The 17207-nt window shown below is 43.1% G+C and overlaps 1 protein-coding gene across 4 annotated transcripts; it reads left to right on the top strand.

The window, feature by feature from the left end:
- The first annotated feature begins 469 nt into the window (after positions 1-469).
- ncoa6 (nuclear receptor coactivator 6) lies at positions 470-15467 on the top strand. 4 transcript variants are annotated; one of them, XM_082517680.1, is made up of 17 exons: positions 470-575; positions 3743-4077; positions 4516-4671; positions 4817-4939; positions 5193-5315; positions 5412-6218; positions 6335-6466; positions 7577-8873; positions 8980-9095; positions 9592-10100; positions 10194-10430; positions 10564-13591; positions 13950-14006; positions 14120-14150; positions 14604-14645; positions 14893-15026; positions 15117-15467. In XM_082517680.1, the coding sequence occupies exons 2-17, from the start codon at positions 3783-3785 to the stop codon at positions 15161-15163; spliced, it is 7134 nt and encodes a 2377-aa protein (XP_082373806.1). In that variant the 5' UTR covers positions 470-575; positions 3743-3782; the 3' UTR covers positions 15164-15467. The 4 variants fall into 4 exon arrangements, with proteins under 4 accessions (XP_082373806.1, XP_082373804.1, XP_082373807.1 ...); XM_082517678.1 differs by having other exon boundaries at positions 8977-9095; XM_082517679.1 differs by lacking the exon at positions 470-575 and adding an exon at positions 1058-1134 and having other exon boundaries at positions 8977-9095.
- Positions 15468-17207: the final 1740 nt, after the last annotated feature.

Here is a 17207-nt window from a genome sequence, read left to right as displayed (position 1 = left end):
GTGAGACAACCATCCCCAACTGACCTCTTGTTAAACATTTTAACTTTTCTACCACCACGGCTTGTGAAAAACTGTTTCAAAGCAAAGCTACTGCTTTGAGCTTTTTAATAAGTGTCTATTTTTAATTACTAATATTATGGGATCTTTTAATACCAAAACAAAACAAAAAATAGTCGCACCAATTAAAATTACAAGATACAAGTGCAAATGTGTGATACTGACAGAATTCCATAGTGCTTTCTAATGTGGTAGTAACAAGTAGTGACAACCCCACTACTCTATTTGACAGAAAATGCCCATTTAAAATTATTCAGCTGGTATTTTACAAAACCGAATTATAAAATAATAATATTTATTATTATTATTACAATTTTAGAATGATGTAAATTATTTTTATTTACTTCAGTTACCTTTATTACAAAAAAACGTTGTTACTTCCTCTGTTTTTATTTTGGAAATCATCGCCGGAAGTTGTAACTTGCTGTAAATTTACACTGTATTTGATTCATGTTTTGTTAGCTAATCTAGCAAGCAGATGCCGACTGCTTCAACTTATTTTCAGATGAATATATGTGGTAAGGTTTTTGCTTTTCTTACGCCTATTTTACTTATCATATGTTGTTAGCTAAACTTAGGGAATTGGAAAGCTAATGCATTGCGTTTCAATGCATTCATGCTGAATTACCTTCTGTGCTAACCAGCTAACGTAGCTAACGATCGCTAACTGGAGCCTATGGAGAAGCCAGGGGGAACAGCCTTGACGTTAATTTTGACGTCTTTCACAGTGTGGTGAAAGCCGTGTTACTTTCGGCTATTAAATGTGCTCAAGAGGCCAAGAAAATGCATAGCAGCATAGGATATGGGCAATCTGTGGTCGCCCTGCGGATTTTGATCGCTTTACGTTAGCTTACGGTATGTTTGCGCTAAGGCCTGTGCCACGGCTGGGCCGTTGATGTAAAGCAAGTTACGGTTCATGGCAGTAAATTTATGTGTTGTAACACTTTAATTGGCAGTGATGGAAATTAACCTATACTTCAAATAACTGTACCTCTTACAGAACAATCTTCTGTTATTTGACATGTCTTCGATAATAACTTCACCATCACCGGTCAAAGTGACGTCATTGTATTACAGGTGTGTTAACGTATGATTTGCAATGATGGCCATTTACATACTTGACGGGAATTTATAGGTCTTTGCTGTACTGTGCTATTGTCTTGAGCCACTACTCATTTCTGTTCAGTTTGCTTGAGAAATGGTGCAGAGATTTAGTTAAACATGTGGAAAAATACAGTATATGAGGTGAAAGCAGAGTTTGTACAATTCTAAAAAGCTTGAAAGTCAACATCTGATATGACCACGTTTATTCTTCAACACAGCCTGAACTCTTAGGCAAGCTTTCTTTTAGGCAAGTAATTTCCTTAAGTAGCCTTTAGGAATAGGTCTATGGAACAGAGCTAACAACCATGCCACCATGCTATTGTATAGTGGATCAAAATCTGACGGTGCTTTTCCTCAATGCAGCCCTAAACCAAGACAGAGTGGTCCACCGTGTTTGACAGATGGTTGTAGATACTTTTTTCTCTCCTGACTTCTCCCATACATTATCTGCCATTTGACACAGAACAGGGCTGTAGACTAGCCTTTTGCCAGGTTGCACTGGTGCGTCTAACTTTTTTTTTTTTAGGTGGATCAGCACAAAAGAACAGCTTGATAGCTTATGGACTATCCTCCATTGCAGTGCATCATGTTGTTAGCTTTACTGTATCTTATCAGGGAAACTGGTCAAGCCACTCTCTTCGAAATGTATACACTTTCCCCCTTTTACTTTCAGTAGGCTCTGGCCCGGAGTTGATCGTATGTGGCTCATTATCTGATGCCGTCTCCAGACCAGTATTAGACATAACCTGAGAGGATGATGGGTCCGTGTCAGAACACTGGCTATGAATTTCGGACGGATCGGGCCTTAACTTAACGAAGAAGTTATCAAGCGTTCTTTTCATCTTTTCTCATTACCCACAGCTACATCCACTTCTATCGGGCCTAGGCTACTTACCCCTTTCTATCCACCTGCACTTTCAAATGTACACACACACACGTAGGCCTACAGGAATATCTGGACCACGGCCAATCAGAGAGGTCCTGCACCCTTGACTATCTCTGATTGGTTTAGACCACGATATGGGCATAATGTGTGTCTGTTGCTGACCATGCAGAGACTTTTTTTTATTTACTCGAATGGTTGGTCGCACTGGTGCAACCTAGCCTAACCCAATTTTTTTTTAGTCACACCATTAAGAAATTAGGTCGCATGTGCGACCAAATTGGTTGCACTCTAGAGCCCTGCAGAACTTTCAAATTTCGGTTCATCAATCTGTAAGTTCATCACTCTAATTTTTGGTCCATTTCAGGCGTAATTTGGCATACCACTGCCTTTTTTCCTCTTTTCCCTTTCCTTAAGAATGGTACTGTTTTTTTGCAATATGTAGTTCAGTTTAGCCCTGTCACTTCTGTTGTACCCCAGATTTTTAAGGACAGTTTTTTTGTTTCACCTCAAACAAAACAAGATGTCTCCTGGGAACAAATTATGTTTTTGCAACAGGCTGCTTGCAACAAAGTGCCTTAAGATACATTTTAGACAGGTTCTTTGCTGTTTGTTATGTGTAGACACAACACGGGTCATTCCTTTAGTTAGGTGCCTTTTTATGTTTGAATGATTCATAGGTCAGTGTTAATTGACTTCACAAATAAAACCACATTCTTCTGAAATGGTCATGGACAGTGAATGAAAAAGCCAAAGACCAGTGAAAATCTTTGAAAGACCTTCAGAAAGCCTGGAGAACTATTGCTGGAGACCACTTAAAAAAAATAAAAGCAAGTGTAGCTCCATCCTTCTATTTTCGTCCACTTAGCAGGGTTGTTGGGGGTTCTGGAGCCTATCCCAACCTGCGATAGGGCTACAGACTGAGTACGCCTTGGATAGGTTGCCAGTCTGTCGCAGGACAGACAGAGAGACAGACAATCATTCACACTCAAATTCACACTATGGACAATTTAGAATTACCATATTACTAGTTAACCAAACCTAACTGCATGTCTTTGGACTGTAGGGGGAAGCCAGAGTACCCAGAAAGAACTCACACAGATGTGGGGAGAACATGTAAACTCCACTCAGAAACTGCTCAATGTGACAGCGGTTAGCATTTGTTACCTCACAGCAAGAAGGGCCTGAGTTTAAATCTACCATCAGGCCAGGGCCTTTTTGTGTAGTGTTTCCAAAGAAAATATAAACAAATGAGGGGTCACGCAACTCTTTTTCATAGAACTTTGTGTCCTTACCTTGTTTCCCTTTAAGATTGGTGCCTACCACCTACAGCTGAGCCATCAAGCATATATATTATACTAATATATAATACATATTTAAAAAAATTCAATTATAACTCACATTTTCAGTTATTTGTCACAAACACTGATGCTGTCCAGTTTATTTTATTTTTTCAACTGAGACATTTTGGATTATAAAATGAATTTGGGATTATTTATGTATTTAATCTTTTTTCTGAACCAGTGTAGTTAGTTTGGTTTGGGTTTCAACAGAGGTCGCATATCAGTTAAAATAGGTAAAATGTAAAATAAAATAATTGGCTGTATACTGTCTATCAGGCATCATGTGGCTTAACATAAACTTTGTGTCAGGCCTACCCTATTATACTCTTAATCTATGTCTAATGTGTGATTGCAGCATAAAACAGCTCATACGCCACTCCTACTAAGAAGGGAGGATGGCACACCACCGCACCCCACCTGAGACATCCCAGAGGACGGAATACCTAGAGGCTGATAATGAATCCGACAGGGACTCTGGTGTTGGGGATGATGCAGGAGAGGATGCTGACAGTTGCCATGAAAGCACAGTAACAGAAGAGAAACTTGAGAACCACGATGGCGGGGAAGGAAAAAGTGGGGAGGGAGAAGATTTTACAGTCTTTGTTGCCTTTCAAGGAAATATGGATGATGAAGACTTCATTCAGAAACTTGAGACAATCCTCAGAGGGATACCAAACGTGCTTGATATGGGTTAGTTCTATTTCCTTTAATGCTTTTATTTTGAAAAAGTTATTTGTGTTTGACAATTTGCATTTTAAAAAGCTGCTCATTAATAGATGAGCAAATGCAAACTTTCAAGTGCTACTGAAAGTTGTTTCTACTGATGTCTGCATTTATATCAGTCTTGAGCAGAATCCACTTGGATCTTTCCATGTTTCTGATTGTAATGTTGACTCTTAGGGGTCTGTTGACACTTGACAATATAAAATGGCATTCTAATGTGATGAATCTTTAACGATCTATGGTACACTGACTTTGATTCTGTCTTGTAAAACAAGTTTTACAAGGATTGCAAATGCAGACATGTTACCATTTGTGTCCTGGTCTTTCCCCCCCAATAACCAGAAAAAAAATTCCCTTCTGTGCACTGTAATTGCAAGACCACCTCATTAATTATTGCTCCTCTAGGCCCTGAGCGGCTTCAACCACAGCATGTGGAGCCGTGGAACAGTGTGCGGGTTACCTTCAACATTCCTCGGGATGCTGCTGAGCGTCTCCGTCTGTTGGCCCAGAACAACCAGCAGCAGCTCAGAGACCTGGGGATTCTCTCTGTCCAGATAGAAGGTAACGGCACAGTCCTCACGGTTCACTGCACGTCAAAGCAGGATGCATGAGACCATTTTTGTCGATGGCACTTCAATATAAAGCATGCAAACAGGACTTTCTGTACAGATTAAGTTACTTATTGTTTCTGTCCATTGATGTTCAGGGGAAGGTGCCATCAATGTGGCTATGGGACCAAATCGAGGACAAGAAGTCAGGGTGAATGGACCAATGGGTGCACCTGGTCAGATAAGAATGGATGCTGGTTTTCCTGGTCAGCCTGGTCCAGGTATTACTTTACTCAAATTAACACACAGAGTAGCCATAGGAAGTTCTTGAAAATTTGTTTAATATTTCTTTTACTAGTTTTTTGAATAAATTACAATTTGTATTGGATACTTCGTTTTTGGTTCTTGTTATCCCTAATGTGGTCTTGTTAGTAATTGTGAATTTGTTTTGTTTTCAAAGAAGTATTTACACATTTTTGTATTATTTTTATTTTTGTATTTCATAATGAATAAATATGCTTATATTTCCTCTAGGAGGGGTTCGAATGGCTAATCCATCAATGGTTCCTCCAGGGCCTGGCATGGTAGGTCAGACTATGTTACCAAGTAGTAGTGGACAGATCCACCCTCGACTTCAGAGACCACCTTCACAAACAGGTTCAGGTTTCTTATTTCTCTACATGTTGCATTTTAGGATATGTTGCATTTTATACTGTACTGTATCAGGAAAAATTGCACCTTCCTGACTCACAGATGCGATGGATCCAATGATGTCAGTCCAACAGCAGCAACAGCTTCAGCACCAACAGGCTGGTCCCCATGGCTCAGGCCCCATGCCTCCTCAAGCTGCACATCACATGCAGGCTCTACAGGCTGGGAGACCGCTCAATCCTGCTGCACTGCAGCAGCTACAACATCAGCATCACCAGCAGCAACAGGCTCAGCTCTCCCAACTTGGACCTAGACCTCCATTCAACCAATCAGGCCAGATGGCTGCGCCCTCTGGCTGGAATCAGTTGCCTCCTGGTGTCCTCCAACCACCCACAGCCCAAGGAGGCCCTGCCTGGAGAAAGCCCCCACCCCAAGCACAGATGGTTCAACGCCCGCCTTCCCTTGCTACAGTTCAGACCCCCAGTCATCCTCCGCCCCCCTACCCAGTTGGCAGCCAGCAGGCTGGGCAGGTATTCGGTGCGATGGGACAGGGACAATTACAGCAACAACAACAACAGGCTGGAATGGGTCAGTTTGCTGCTCCCCAGCCTAAAGGTCAACAGCCTGCCACTGGTGTTGCAGGGCCACCAAGACCCCCTCCACCCCTACCACCAACTACTGGACCACAGGGTAACCTCACTGCCAAATCCCCTGGTTCGTCCTCATCTCCTTTTCAGCAGGGTTCACCAGGGACACCACCTATGATGGCTCAGAGACCTACAACTCCACAGGGCTTCCCCCAGGGTATAGGTTCACCAGGAAGGGCAGCCCTCAGTCAACAGGGTAACATGCAACAGGCATTCATGGGAATGCCCCAGCATGGACAGCCTGGGGCCCAAGTTCACCCAGGTGAGATGCTTCATAATTATTTATTGTCACACTAAAAACACGTTTTTGGTTATCAGAAAAACATTACGTATTTGGTTCTAAGATGTCTAAAATATCAAAATGTTTTATATATGCAGGTATGCCAAAGCGACCCATAGGCTTTCCAACCCCAAACTTTGTTCAAGGTCAGGTGAGTGCTAGCACTCCAGGAACCCCTGTTGGAGGCCCCGGCCAGCAGCTACAGAGCAGCCAAGCAATGGCTCACACAGGTAAAATGTCTACAACACTGCACACATGTGGGATTTATGTCTTAGGTGCAACACAGTTATCTGCTTTTCTAATACATGGGCGTCTTTTATATAGTTATTTATTTTCTTTTGGCCATTAAACTGTTAAGACAATCAGAATTTTTTACATTTAATAAATATATTTGTATTGTTAGAGCGTATAGTTGCAGAGTTTGTAGTTTAGCATTATTAGATCACTGAGAAACAGCTTAAAATAGTTAATAATGTATAATAATGCAATAATGTATAATAAATAGCAATAAATTCATTATAGGCCTTAACTTTGATTTTGACAAACTTAATAGCGGTCGGCAGGCCATACAGTGCCATTTGTACTAAAATAAAAGGGTTCATTAAAAAAATGGCATCAGTAAGTAGCTTAATCTATTTTCCTTTTTGTTAAGAGTAATGTATTCTGTTTACCCTTGTTAAGACCAAGTCACAATTTGGCTTTTTTTTTTATCAAGTTTTTCATTAAAATATTAGAGTAATGTATTTTAAATTATTTATGCTATGGATCCACCTGTGCCGTTTCTGATAAAGATGAGAATGTATTTGTCAGTGTCAGTGCAACATGCATAAGACTGACACATTGAATAAGAGCACGATCTTAACTCTGCAAAAAGCCAGTGCTCCATTTTGTCAAGCAGGCCTAGAGACCCATCAGCAAGCCCGTAGCAACTCAGCAACCTAGGTGGTTGGCATAAGCGATAACACATTTTCCCTAGTAATCAGTGGTTGCCGATTCGTCGCAGACCGAATCGGCAACTGGGGCTTTAAAGAAAGTGATGAGAATTCACACCAAAATTTAATCGACTCTTCCTTTGGACATGTTTCACTTCTCCAGCAATTCAGATGAAAGATATGGTAGTTTTTGTGTGAACTTCATGTCAAACAAATTAACTACACCTTTCACATAATAGTAGGTGACTTATAGTAGACTAATAGTAACTTATCTCTGGACACTTTATAATCTAATTTAACAAAGCATGGCTCTGTGTGCAGTTAGCAGAAGGCATAATAGCTGATTACCTCACATGAAATCCATTAAGTTATTGTCTTTATGTCCCTCCCCAACCCATTTTGCATTAGGAGCTCAACCATCATCCTCTACACCAAACTCAATGCAGGGACCACCCCATGCTCCACCTAATGTTATGGGTGTTCAAAGTAGCATGGCAGGTTCAGCACCTGGTACAACTGCTGGGCCTAGTATGGGCCAGCAACAGCCTGGCCTCCAGACCCAGATGATGGGCCTCCAGCATCAGGCCCAGCCTGTGTCCTCCTCCCCCAGCCAGATGGTTCAAGGCCAGGGTGCAGGTCAGACTGTCCTCTCAAGGCCCATCAATCAAGGGCAGAGAGGAGGGATGACCCCACCCAAGCAGATGATGCCTCAGCAAGGCCAGGGGGTGATGCATGGGCAGGGTCAGATGGTTGGAGGCCAAGGGCACCAGGCCATGCTCCTGCAGCAGCAGCAGCAACAACAACAGCAGCAACAAAACTCAATGATGGAACAAATGGTTGCCAACCAGATGCAAGGCAACAAGCAGGCTTTCGGGGGCAAGATGCCAGCCGGGGTTATGCCTGGGCAGATGATGCGTGGCCCTTCTCCAAATGTACCAGGTAACATGGCTCAGTTCCAGGGTCAGGTTGGCCCACAGCAGATGACTCCACAGCAACAACAACAAATGGCTCAACTTCAGCAGCAGCAAATGCAACAACACCAGCTGCAACAGCAGCTGCAACAGCAACAGCAGCACCAGCAGATGAATCAGCAACAGTCTCAGCAGGTTCCTGTTGCTGGAAATCCTAATCAAGTTATGGGCATGCATGGGCAACAGATGAGACTGCCTTCAGGGCACCCTCTCATTCAACAACAGTTGCAACAGCAGCAGTTACAACAGCAGCAGAAGCAACAACAAGCCATGATGCAACAGCAGCAGCAGCAACAACAACAACAGGCAGCTCAGCAACATCCACATGCCATGGGGGATCCAAACAGTGGGACAGGAGATTTGGGAGTACAACAAATGGTTCCTGATATGCAGGCACAGCAACAGCAAAGCATGATGGGAGGCCCCCAGCACATGCAGATGGGAAATGGGCACTTTCCAGGTCATGGCATGAATTTCAACTCACAGTTTCCAGGTCAGATGCAGATTGCAGGACCTTGTGGACAGCCAGGTGGCTTTCCTGTTAGCAAAGATGTTACACTGACTAGCCCACTGCTGGTCAATCTGCTGCAGAGTGATATTTCAGCCAGCCAATTTGGACCAGGAGGAAAACAAGGAGCAGGTGGGGGAAATCCAGCCAAACCCAAAAAGAAGAAGCCAGCACGCAAGAAGAAGCCCAAAGAGGGAGAAGGTCAACAGCAAGTAGAGGGACTTGGGTAATAATTTGTACTTGTAACAGTTTTTGCCATGGGATGCAATTTATTTTCATCACTCATTGGTTAATTGTCTAATTGTTCAACAATTTCTTTCTCTTCTTAGTAGTCTTGAAGTGGCTGCTGGCATGGAGGATGCTGAACTGCCAAATCTTGGTGGTGAACATGGTATGGGCTTAGACAACGCAGGCCAGAAACACCCTGAATTTGCTAACAGGCCTGGAGGTAAATAGCAACATACATTTCTAGTTATTTTGTGCACATTTAAGTTGCATTCAGTCCAGGGTAAATACCCTAACTTTATTTATTTGCAGTAAACTTTTTTACTGCATCTTTAAAAAAAAAAAATATATATATATATATATATATATATATATATATATATATATATATATATGTATATGTATGTATATATATATGTATATGTATGTATATGTATATGTATGTATATATATATATATATATATATATATATATATATATATATATATATATATATATGTATATGTGTGTGTGTGTGTGTGTGTGTGTATGTATGTATGTATGTATATATATATGTATGTATGTATGTATATATGTATGTATGTATATGTATGTATATATATATATATATATGTGTATGTATGTATATGTATGTATGTATATGTATGTATATATATGTATATATATATGTATGTATATATGTTTGTTTGTTTGTGAATCTTTTTATGCTTTTACTTAGGCTTTCCTGGCCAGCCTGGAGATCAAAGAGTATTGCAGCAAGTACCCATGCAATTTATGCAGCAGCAACAACAACAACCACCATCGCAGCAACAACAACAGCAGCAGCAGCAACAACAACCACCATCACAGCAACAACAACAGCAGATGCAGCAGCAGCAACAACAACCACCATCACAGCAACAACAACAACAGATGCAGCACATACAACAACAGCAGATGCAGCAACAACAAATGCAGCATCAGCAGCAGCAAATGCAACAGCAAATACAGCAACAGCAGCAACAGTTGCAGCAGCAGCAACAGTTACAGCAACAGCAGCAACAGTTGCAGCAGCAGCAACAGTTGCAGCAGCAGCAGATGCAACACATGCAACAGATACAAGGTCTCCAGAATGCACAAGGACAGCAGGGAATGACAGGACAGCAGACTACAGGTCAAGGCCAGCCCCAAATGCACCCTCATCAGCTACAGCAGCAACCACAACAGCAACCACACCTGCAACAGCAGGTAATAAAGTTATGTACATTGGTGATAATTTTTGGTATTAGCATAACAATATGTCAGTTCATACTTAGCAGTGAGCCTCATGTTTCTTTCTAGCAACAACAGCAGATGATGATGATGCTGAAGATGCAGCAGGAGCAGGCGAAGAATCGTATGCCCATCCCTCCAGGAGGGCAGCTACCTCCCCGAGGAATGGGCAATCAAACTGAGGTGCAAAGACATCCTGTCTCACAGCAAGGCAACATGCCTGTGATGATCAGCCTTCAAGGACCTGGAGGGGTGCCACCATCACCTGACAAAGCCAGAGGAATGCCCCTGATAGTGAACCCACAGGTGAGGGCCCTGTTGGGACATACATTAACATAGTGCTGAAATTCTCATCTATTTTTTTTTTTTAGCATTTAAGTTTGGAGTGCAAAGATGTAATATGAACAATTTGCCTTTGTTTTTCCTCTCTACTTTTTAGCTTGCAGGGGCTGCACGACGAATGTCCCATTCTGATGCAGGACAGGCTCCCCAAGGAACTGGATCTGAAGAAGCCCCTTCAGGTGCCCACTCAAAGCAGGACAGACCTGGTGGCCCAGAAATGGGGGGACAACCAGGAAATGGCACTCAACAGATTGTGGGCAATCAGGCCTCCAACACTCACATGATGAAGCAAGTCCCTGGTTCAGCGCAAATGCCCCAGCATACTGGAGCTAGTCCTCAGCAGCAGTTACCCACTCAACCTCAACAAGGAGGTCCCATGCCTGGTCTTCATTTCCCCAATGTCCCCACAACCTCACAGAGTTCAAGACCTAAAACCCCCAACAGAGCCAGCCCCAGACCATACCACCATCCCCTCACCCCAACCAATCGTCCACCCAGTACTGAACCCTCAGAAATTAACCTTTCACCCGAGAGGCTAAATGCCTCTATTGCAGGGCTTTTTCCTCCCAAAATTAACATTCCTTTGCCTCCAAGGCAGCCAAACCTAAACAGGGGATTTGATCAGCAAGGTCTTAATCCAACAACTCTGAAAGCCATTGGACAGGCACCTCCTAACCTAACTTTACCAGGAAACAACAATGGCAGTGCTGGTGGAAATAACACTAACAACAATCAGCAGGCATTTTCTGCTGGTTCTGGTACTGGGATGGTAGGTGCTAAACAGGACAAACCAGCTGGAGTGCAGGGTAAGAGGGCAAGTCCCAGCAATAGTAGGAGGTCAAGCCCAGCCTCTAGTCGTAAGTCAGCCACCCCGAGTCCAGGAAGACAGAAAGGGGCAAAAATGGCTGTCACTGGCCCTCCACACCAGCAGCAGTTGGTCAGTCCTCAGGGGCAAACAATGATGCTAAGCCCTACCTCAGTACCTCCAAGTCCAGTATCTATGGCTTCACAAGTGACCGGTTCCATGGAGGCGCAGCAGACCCAGAGCAACCTTCATGGAATTCAAGGTAACCCTGCTGATGGAGTCAGGGATAGTCAGGGAATGATAACAGCAGAGCAGCGACAGATACCACAGTCTCAGTCACAGCCACAGCCTTTAAGGGAGTTATCAGCACCCAGAATGACTAGCCCTCGTCTGCCTGCACCTCAGCAGCCTAAAACTGACTTGGAACTGCAGGCTTGCACTGTTGATAGGCAGCTGACGCATTCAGCGCCTGTACAGGAGTCCGAGGTCTCACCTGCTATCAGAGCAGCCCCGACTTCCCTAAACCAGTTACTGGATAACACAGGTGTTCCAAATATGTCCCTGAGAACCGTACAGAGTAGTACTGTTAGGGATGTAATGGGAAAGGACAGTCCTAAGTCTGCTTTTGATCCAGAAAGACCACTTCACAGTAATTCCCAAAGCACAGATGTGGCAGTGTCTGTTGCTAATACTGCAGAAACCGAAGCTAAACTCAAACCTGCTGTCCCAGTCCCTACCAGCAGTCCTAACTTACTGCCTGTTTCAGTTCCTGGTTCACATCCTCCCAATAGCATGAACTCCAATAGCACTCCCAGCCTTAATCAAAACCCAGTTTCCAGTCTTGGTGTCATTCCTAGTTCAAATGTAAATGCAACACCTACACACACAGTCAGTACCAACACTAATGCCACCACAAGTGTAAACCCCAGTACAATTGCTTCCAGTCAGATTAGTTCTGCGTCCACAGTTAGTAGTAGTTCGAACTCTAGCTCTGCTGTAAACCCAATTGGTTCGGCTACTAAACCAAGCCCTAGTCCTAAAACTGTGACAAGTGTACACTCAGTCATACAGATCCCTGCCTCTTCTAGCACCATTTCCCCCAACCAGATCACTGTGTTTGTGGCCTCAAACCCTATCACTTCTGCCCCTGCTTCACAGCCGCCCACATCTATGGTTTCAACTATGGTGGCTGTCCCTCACAGGAACATTAGACCTCAGGACATCCGGCAGCAGAGCTCAGCATCCCGACCTCCTCAGTTCATCACAACCACCCCTGTATTTATCAACCCAATTTTCCAGGTCCCAAGTTCATCTGTGGCTCCCAATACTACAGTGGTATCTCAGTCAGTCACCATGGTGGGGTCTATCCAAGTGTCAAATGCAAATATCCAGCTTTCTGCTGCTCCAAGCTCTACCCAGTCCTCAGGGACTAACATGACCAGCAGTCAGCCCACTAGAAATGCTGTTGGACAGCTTCAGATTGCCACTAGTATGTCATCACCGGCCCCAGCACCTCCCCTAGGTCTTCAAAGTAACCCAGCAGCTAACAAAACAGAAAGCCCCGGTGAGGCTATTTCTACTCCAAAATCTCACCCAGTTCCACAGCCATCTCCTCATCCCAACCCTTCAGCATCTCCCTTTCAGCCACCTCTGGCTTCTCCTCTTCCCTGCTCTAGTCCTGGGGCTGTTAACACCGTCCGGAAAAGCCCTGTTTCTTCATCTCCAACTGCCCAGTTAAGAAGTAAGCCTGCACAGGTTGCTGTAGCTGTTTCTGTTACAGCGGACTCCCAGCAAAGTCCTGTGGAAAGGCCTGCACAGGGGCACACAGGGGCTGTGCCACCACAGGTCTTTCATCCTCCTGCTAGTCCAGCCATTCAGATTGAAGCACAAGCCCCCCATACTACTGCTGTTTCCCAAAACACCCTTGCTATATCTGCAGTTTCATCTCCAGTCCCAGTTCCTGGTCAAGTCACTGCTCCTACTCAGATTATAAGCCAGACTCAAGCACATGCACCAGCTTCAGTCTCAACCCCAATGCAAGCTGTAACATCTCAAGCTCCTGTTGTGGCTGTAGTTGGTACTCCCACTGGTGTTTCTTCTTCAGCTGTGCTCTCCACAGTTCCTCTTGTGCAAAGTCCAGTACCGTCCATTATTCCAACCCTTGCCACACCTGGACCTGTTCGCGAGGGTTCCCAGACCACATCCTCTCCAGCTGCTAACCCAAGCGGAGTTCCAGCAGGCCAGTCTGACCCTGCAACAGCTGTGGAGCCCTCCATCCCAACAGCTGGAGCAGCTGCTGAAACCACTCAGACCACAGCAGGTAAACGTGCAGCCGTGAGCTACATTAATTTTTGAAGCTGATGAGCACCTTAATGCACTACATGTCAGTCTTGTGCTTAGGTCCACTTATTGTATGTTACAAAAAACGTGTATAATGCTAGCTTATGTATGAAGTATTGTTTAATGTTTATGTCTTTTTCGATAGAAAAAGGCTGTTTCTCTGTGCAAATATTCTGGCAACTGATTCCCATAGTGGGAAGAATCCACTGCTTAGCTCCCTATATACAATTACATAGCTATATCATATGTGCCCATATGTGAACAGTTAGTGGTGTGTATTTTAATGTGTTATTTATTTAGATATGTCAATTGAACTGTTTTATTCTTTCACCTCCCAGCACCTATTCAACAAGAAGCTCCACAGTCACAGGAACCTACTGCTACCGAGAAGACCGGTTAGTGTTGTCATCCTTGTTTTTGAGCTGTTAAAATACTTCTCTCTAAAATAGAATATAAGCAATTGGAATTTAAATTGCACGTGAATAATTCCTGTTTTTGTTTTGTTCAGGTGAAGAGGCTTCGACCGGTTCTGAACAGGGGTAAGATCATGTTCTTTGTTATGGTTTGTTAATTGCTGTGTAATGTGTCACGGGCTAGGGTTTTTAAGGTGTCCCTTACTGCTGATCTTTGAAAAAGCTGGCCTAATCTTAAGATTGATGCTTTTGAAGAAGAAATGCTTAGACATTTCAAGCTTCACTGAAACTCAGGGAGTTCATTTGCTTGGCCACGGAGGGATACATGGTGAAATCAATGAGCCATATGGCCCCAGCAATGGGTACGTATGATAAGCATGCAACAATATAATTATATTAATGCATGTCAAAAGGTTGAACAATGAGCAGCCCATCACAGAACAAGTTGCAGCTCTCCCACTGACCTTTATGGCCATGTTTCTTTTCCTGGGGATTGTCGTGTTGTGGTGGGGGGAAGTGAAGCCATGTTTTGTTCAGCACAGTGTATAGTTTACCGCTGTTTTTCCACTTCTATCACAGATGGGCAAAGAAAAGAAAGGCGCCCATCAACTTAGTCTCAAGGTATGTATTTTAACACGTTTGTGCTGAAAAGACACAAGCAGTGATCATGTCAGCGTAGTGGATGCTGTCGGGATGAAGATGGACAGTATCTGTGGTAGACGAGGAAAAACAGCAGAGTCCTGATTGGTATTATATCTTTCTCTGACTAGAGCAGAGTTAACTCACACCGTTGTCTGTTTGGTAACACTTTCTTGTGTTGTCTCCTTTTCTTTTCCATTTTTTCCCCTTTTCTATCTTGTTCTCCCAGAGCTGCTGTGGAGAAGCCCAAAGGGCCAAGCAGGCGCAGCTCCCGGGCTGAGAAAGAGGTGGAGGAGGAGCCAGTAGCAGACAGCAGCCTTAGGAAGAGATCGGCCAGGCCTGCAACCAGTGCTGCTGTGAAAGGTAATTAAAAAAGACACCGTATCAATCACTATATCCAAGCTGTGCCTGCTACCATTTCCCCGACACAAATGCATGTCTTCTCTTTGACAGAAGCTGGAGCGAGCCCCACGCAGGCCAAGAGAAGGAAGTCTAAGTAGGCACGACTACAGTTGTGTTTACCTGTGAAATGTACTGTAAATGTTTTTGTTTCCCCGCTGTGAATCACTTGATAATGGTTTCTCTGAGCAGGATTATAAATTTTTACTAGAGGAAGAGACCTGTGTACAGATTGTTTTAAAAGGAATCATGCTATTGTCGTGTCCACGTGAGATTGTAGTTAGGTGTGCATACAGTTTGTGTGAATGTGCTTTTTATATGAAATGCTGGATTAATCATGTGAAGATAGATGGTGCAGCTTGTCATGACGGTATAATGTAAAACAAATAAAATTTTCTACCGCTTTTTTTCTGTGGAAATGAGTCATTTGATCTGTGTGTTGCCCTTAATTCACTCTTTAGTTGCTTTAAACAGGAATGTCAGACTTTGAGTTTAAGCGGGCCAGACCAGTAAAACTATATAGAGATTGACAGACCACGTAACTTTCGCGCATTGTTTTGTGGGTACCTGTGGCAGAAATTTTAAAAAAACACTGCATCAAGCGCTAGTATTTCCAGCATCGGTAATCATTAATTCTGCGGTTTTAATCCCTACTTGCATTTTATTCGCCCCAAAAACAGTTATGTACAAAACGACGGAGAACACGGCAGGTCCAAACAAAGACAGACTTGACGAAATGGCAAAAAAAGGACGAGGAAAAAAATCAAAGGAGTGAAATGGTCAGACCCATACGAGCATACAGAGTGGAGTAAGGACGTTAGCGTGGTGCCCAACTTTCATCACGCACCTATTTATTATTATATGGTCCTAAGTGTGAGTGCATACACTCACAATATGTTTAGTAACTTCAGATCCCTGCAACAAGCCCAGGTCCAGTTTACTTTTGTGATTTGGACTATTCCATTTAACAGCTGCTGTTTTTTTCCCCTTTATCTCCTGTACAGGCCAACATCTTTTCAGGTTGTAGTATTACACAACATTTTCAGATCTAATATAAATAAAATGAGTGTTTCGTAATTCATTCAATTTATTGTTTTTATTTATAACTGGCATTATTGTTTCATTCTATTATAGAATCTTACAAGAAAGAGGCAAAATTGTATTCCATTATGCTTTATTAGCTGCTTCGGTAAAAAAACAAAAACAAAACTATTGCAAAACAACATACTGGAAAATCGTTATTCATCACTTGATTGCTTCAATACAACACTTGGGCACATATATGCGGGACGCTTCGTGGCTGTTTTGATATCGCTCTCTGTCTTAACCGATCAAATCCCGCTGTGGTAGCAGCTTTCCAATCGGTATGACCCCGGTTGACAGAGGGTGGATCGCATTCCAGCATTTTGTAGGCTGGTTTTCCTACAAAACACAACAAACATTAGCCCGCAAAGCCACAGTGAACAAAGCAGCATAGCGCAACAAATTCAGTTCAAATCAATATAAGACTTCTTTGTAACCTACATCAACAATTATATTAAGATAAATTACACAATCACAACTACAACAGAAGACGTACCTTTGTGGAAATGCTTGGAGCAGACTAACATGTGAGCTGGAGTGTTCTGAAACGTTATATTTGCTCTGCAATCCAGGCCATCCGTCGGCTCTTTGTTACTTCGGAAACATGGCTTAACCCTTGTGTGGTGTTCATAGTTTTGTTACTCAGCCAGTGTTCATGGGTCTGGTGGACCCGCCAGAGTTTTGGCTTTCCAAATTAACTCTATCAAACAATTTTATGTTAAATTACTCAACAGATGTTTACTTCATCCCAATTACAAGCCATATGAACAGCAAACATGGTTATTTTTTTCCCTTTACCTTTGTTAGATCACATTTATGAATTAATGTGCTTCTCGTTTTTTGTTTCTTTTTATAAAATGTTATAAAAAAAATAAATCAGTTATAATCAAGTGGAGTGAGTGGAAAGACACAACACATTTACACGTGAAGCAATATGTTTCACAACTAAATGGGATCAGCTGCTCATCAATGGTGACATTAGGCCCAGGTTTGTAAAACAGGGAGAGGTGATGCACACACTTATCCCACACTGTCCTGATGGCAGCTAGCTTGTCTCTCTGC

The sequence above is a fragment of the Aulonocara stuartgranti genome (genome assembly GCF_965226115.1).
Source record: "Aulonocara stuartgranti genome assembly, chromosome: 20".
Taxonomy (NCBI): domain Eukaryota; kingdom Metazoa; phylum Chordata; class Actinopteri; order Cichliformes; family Cichlidae; genus Aulonocara; species Aulonocara stuartgranti.
This window is presented reverse-complemented; position numbering and strand designations above follow the sequence as displayed.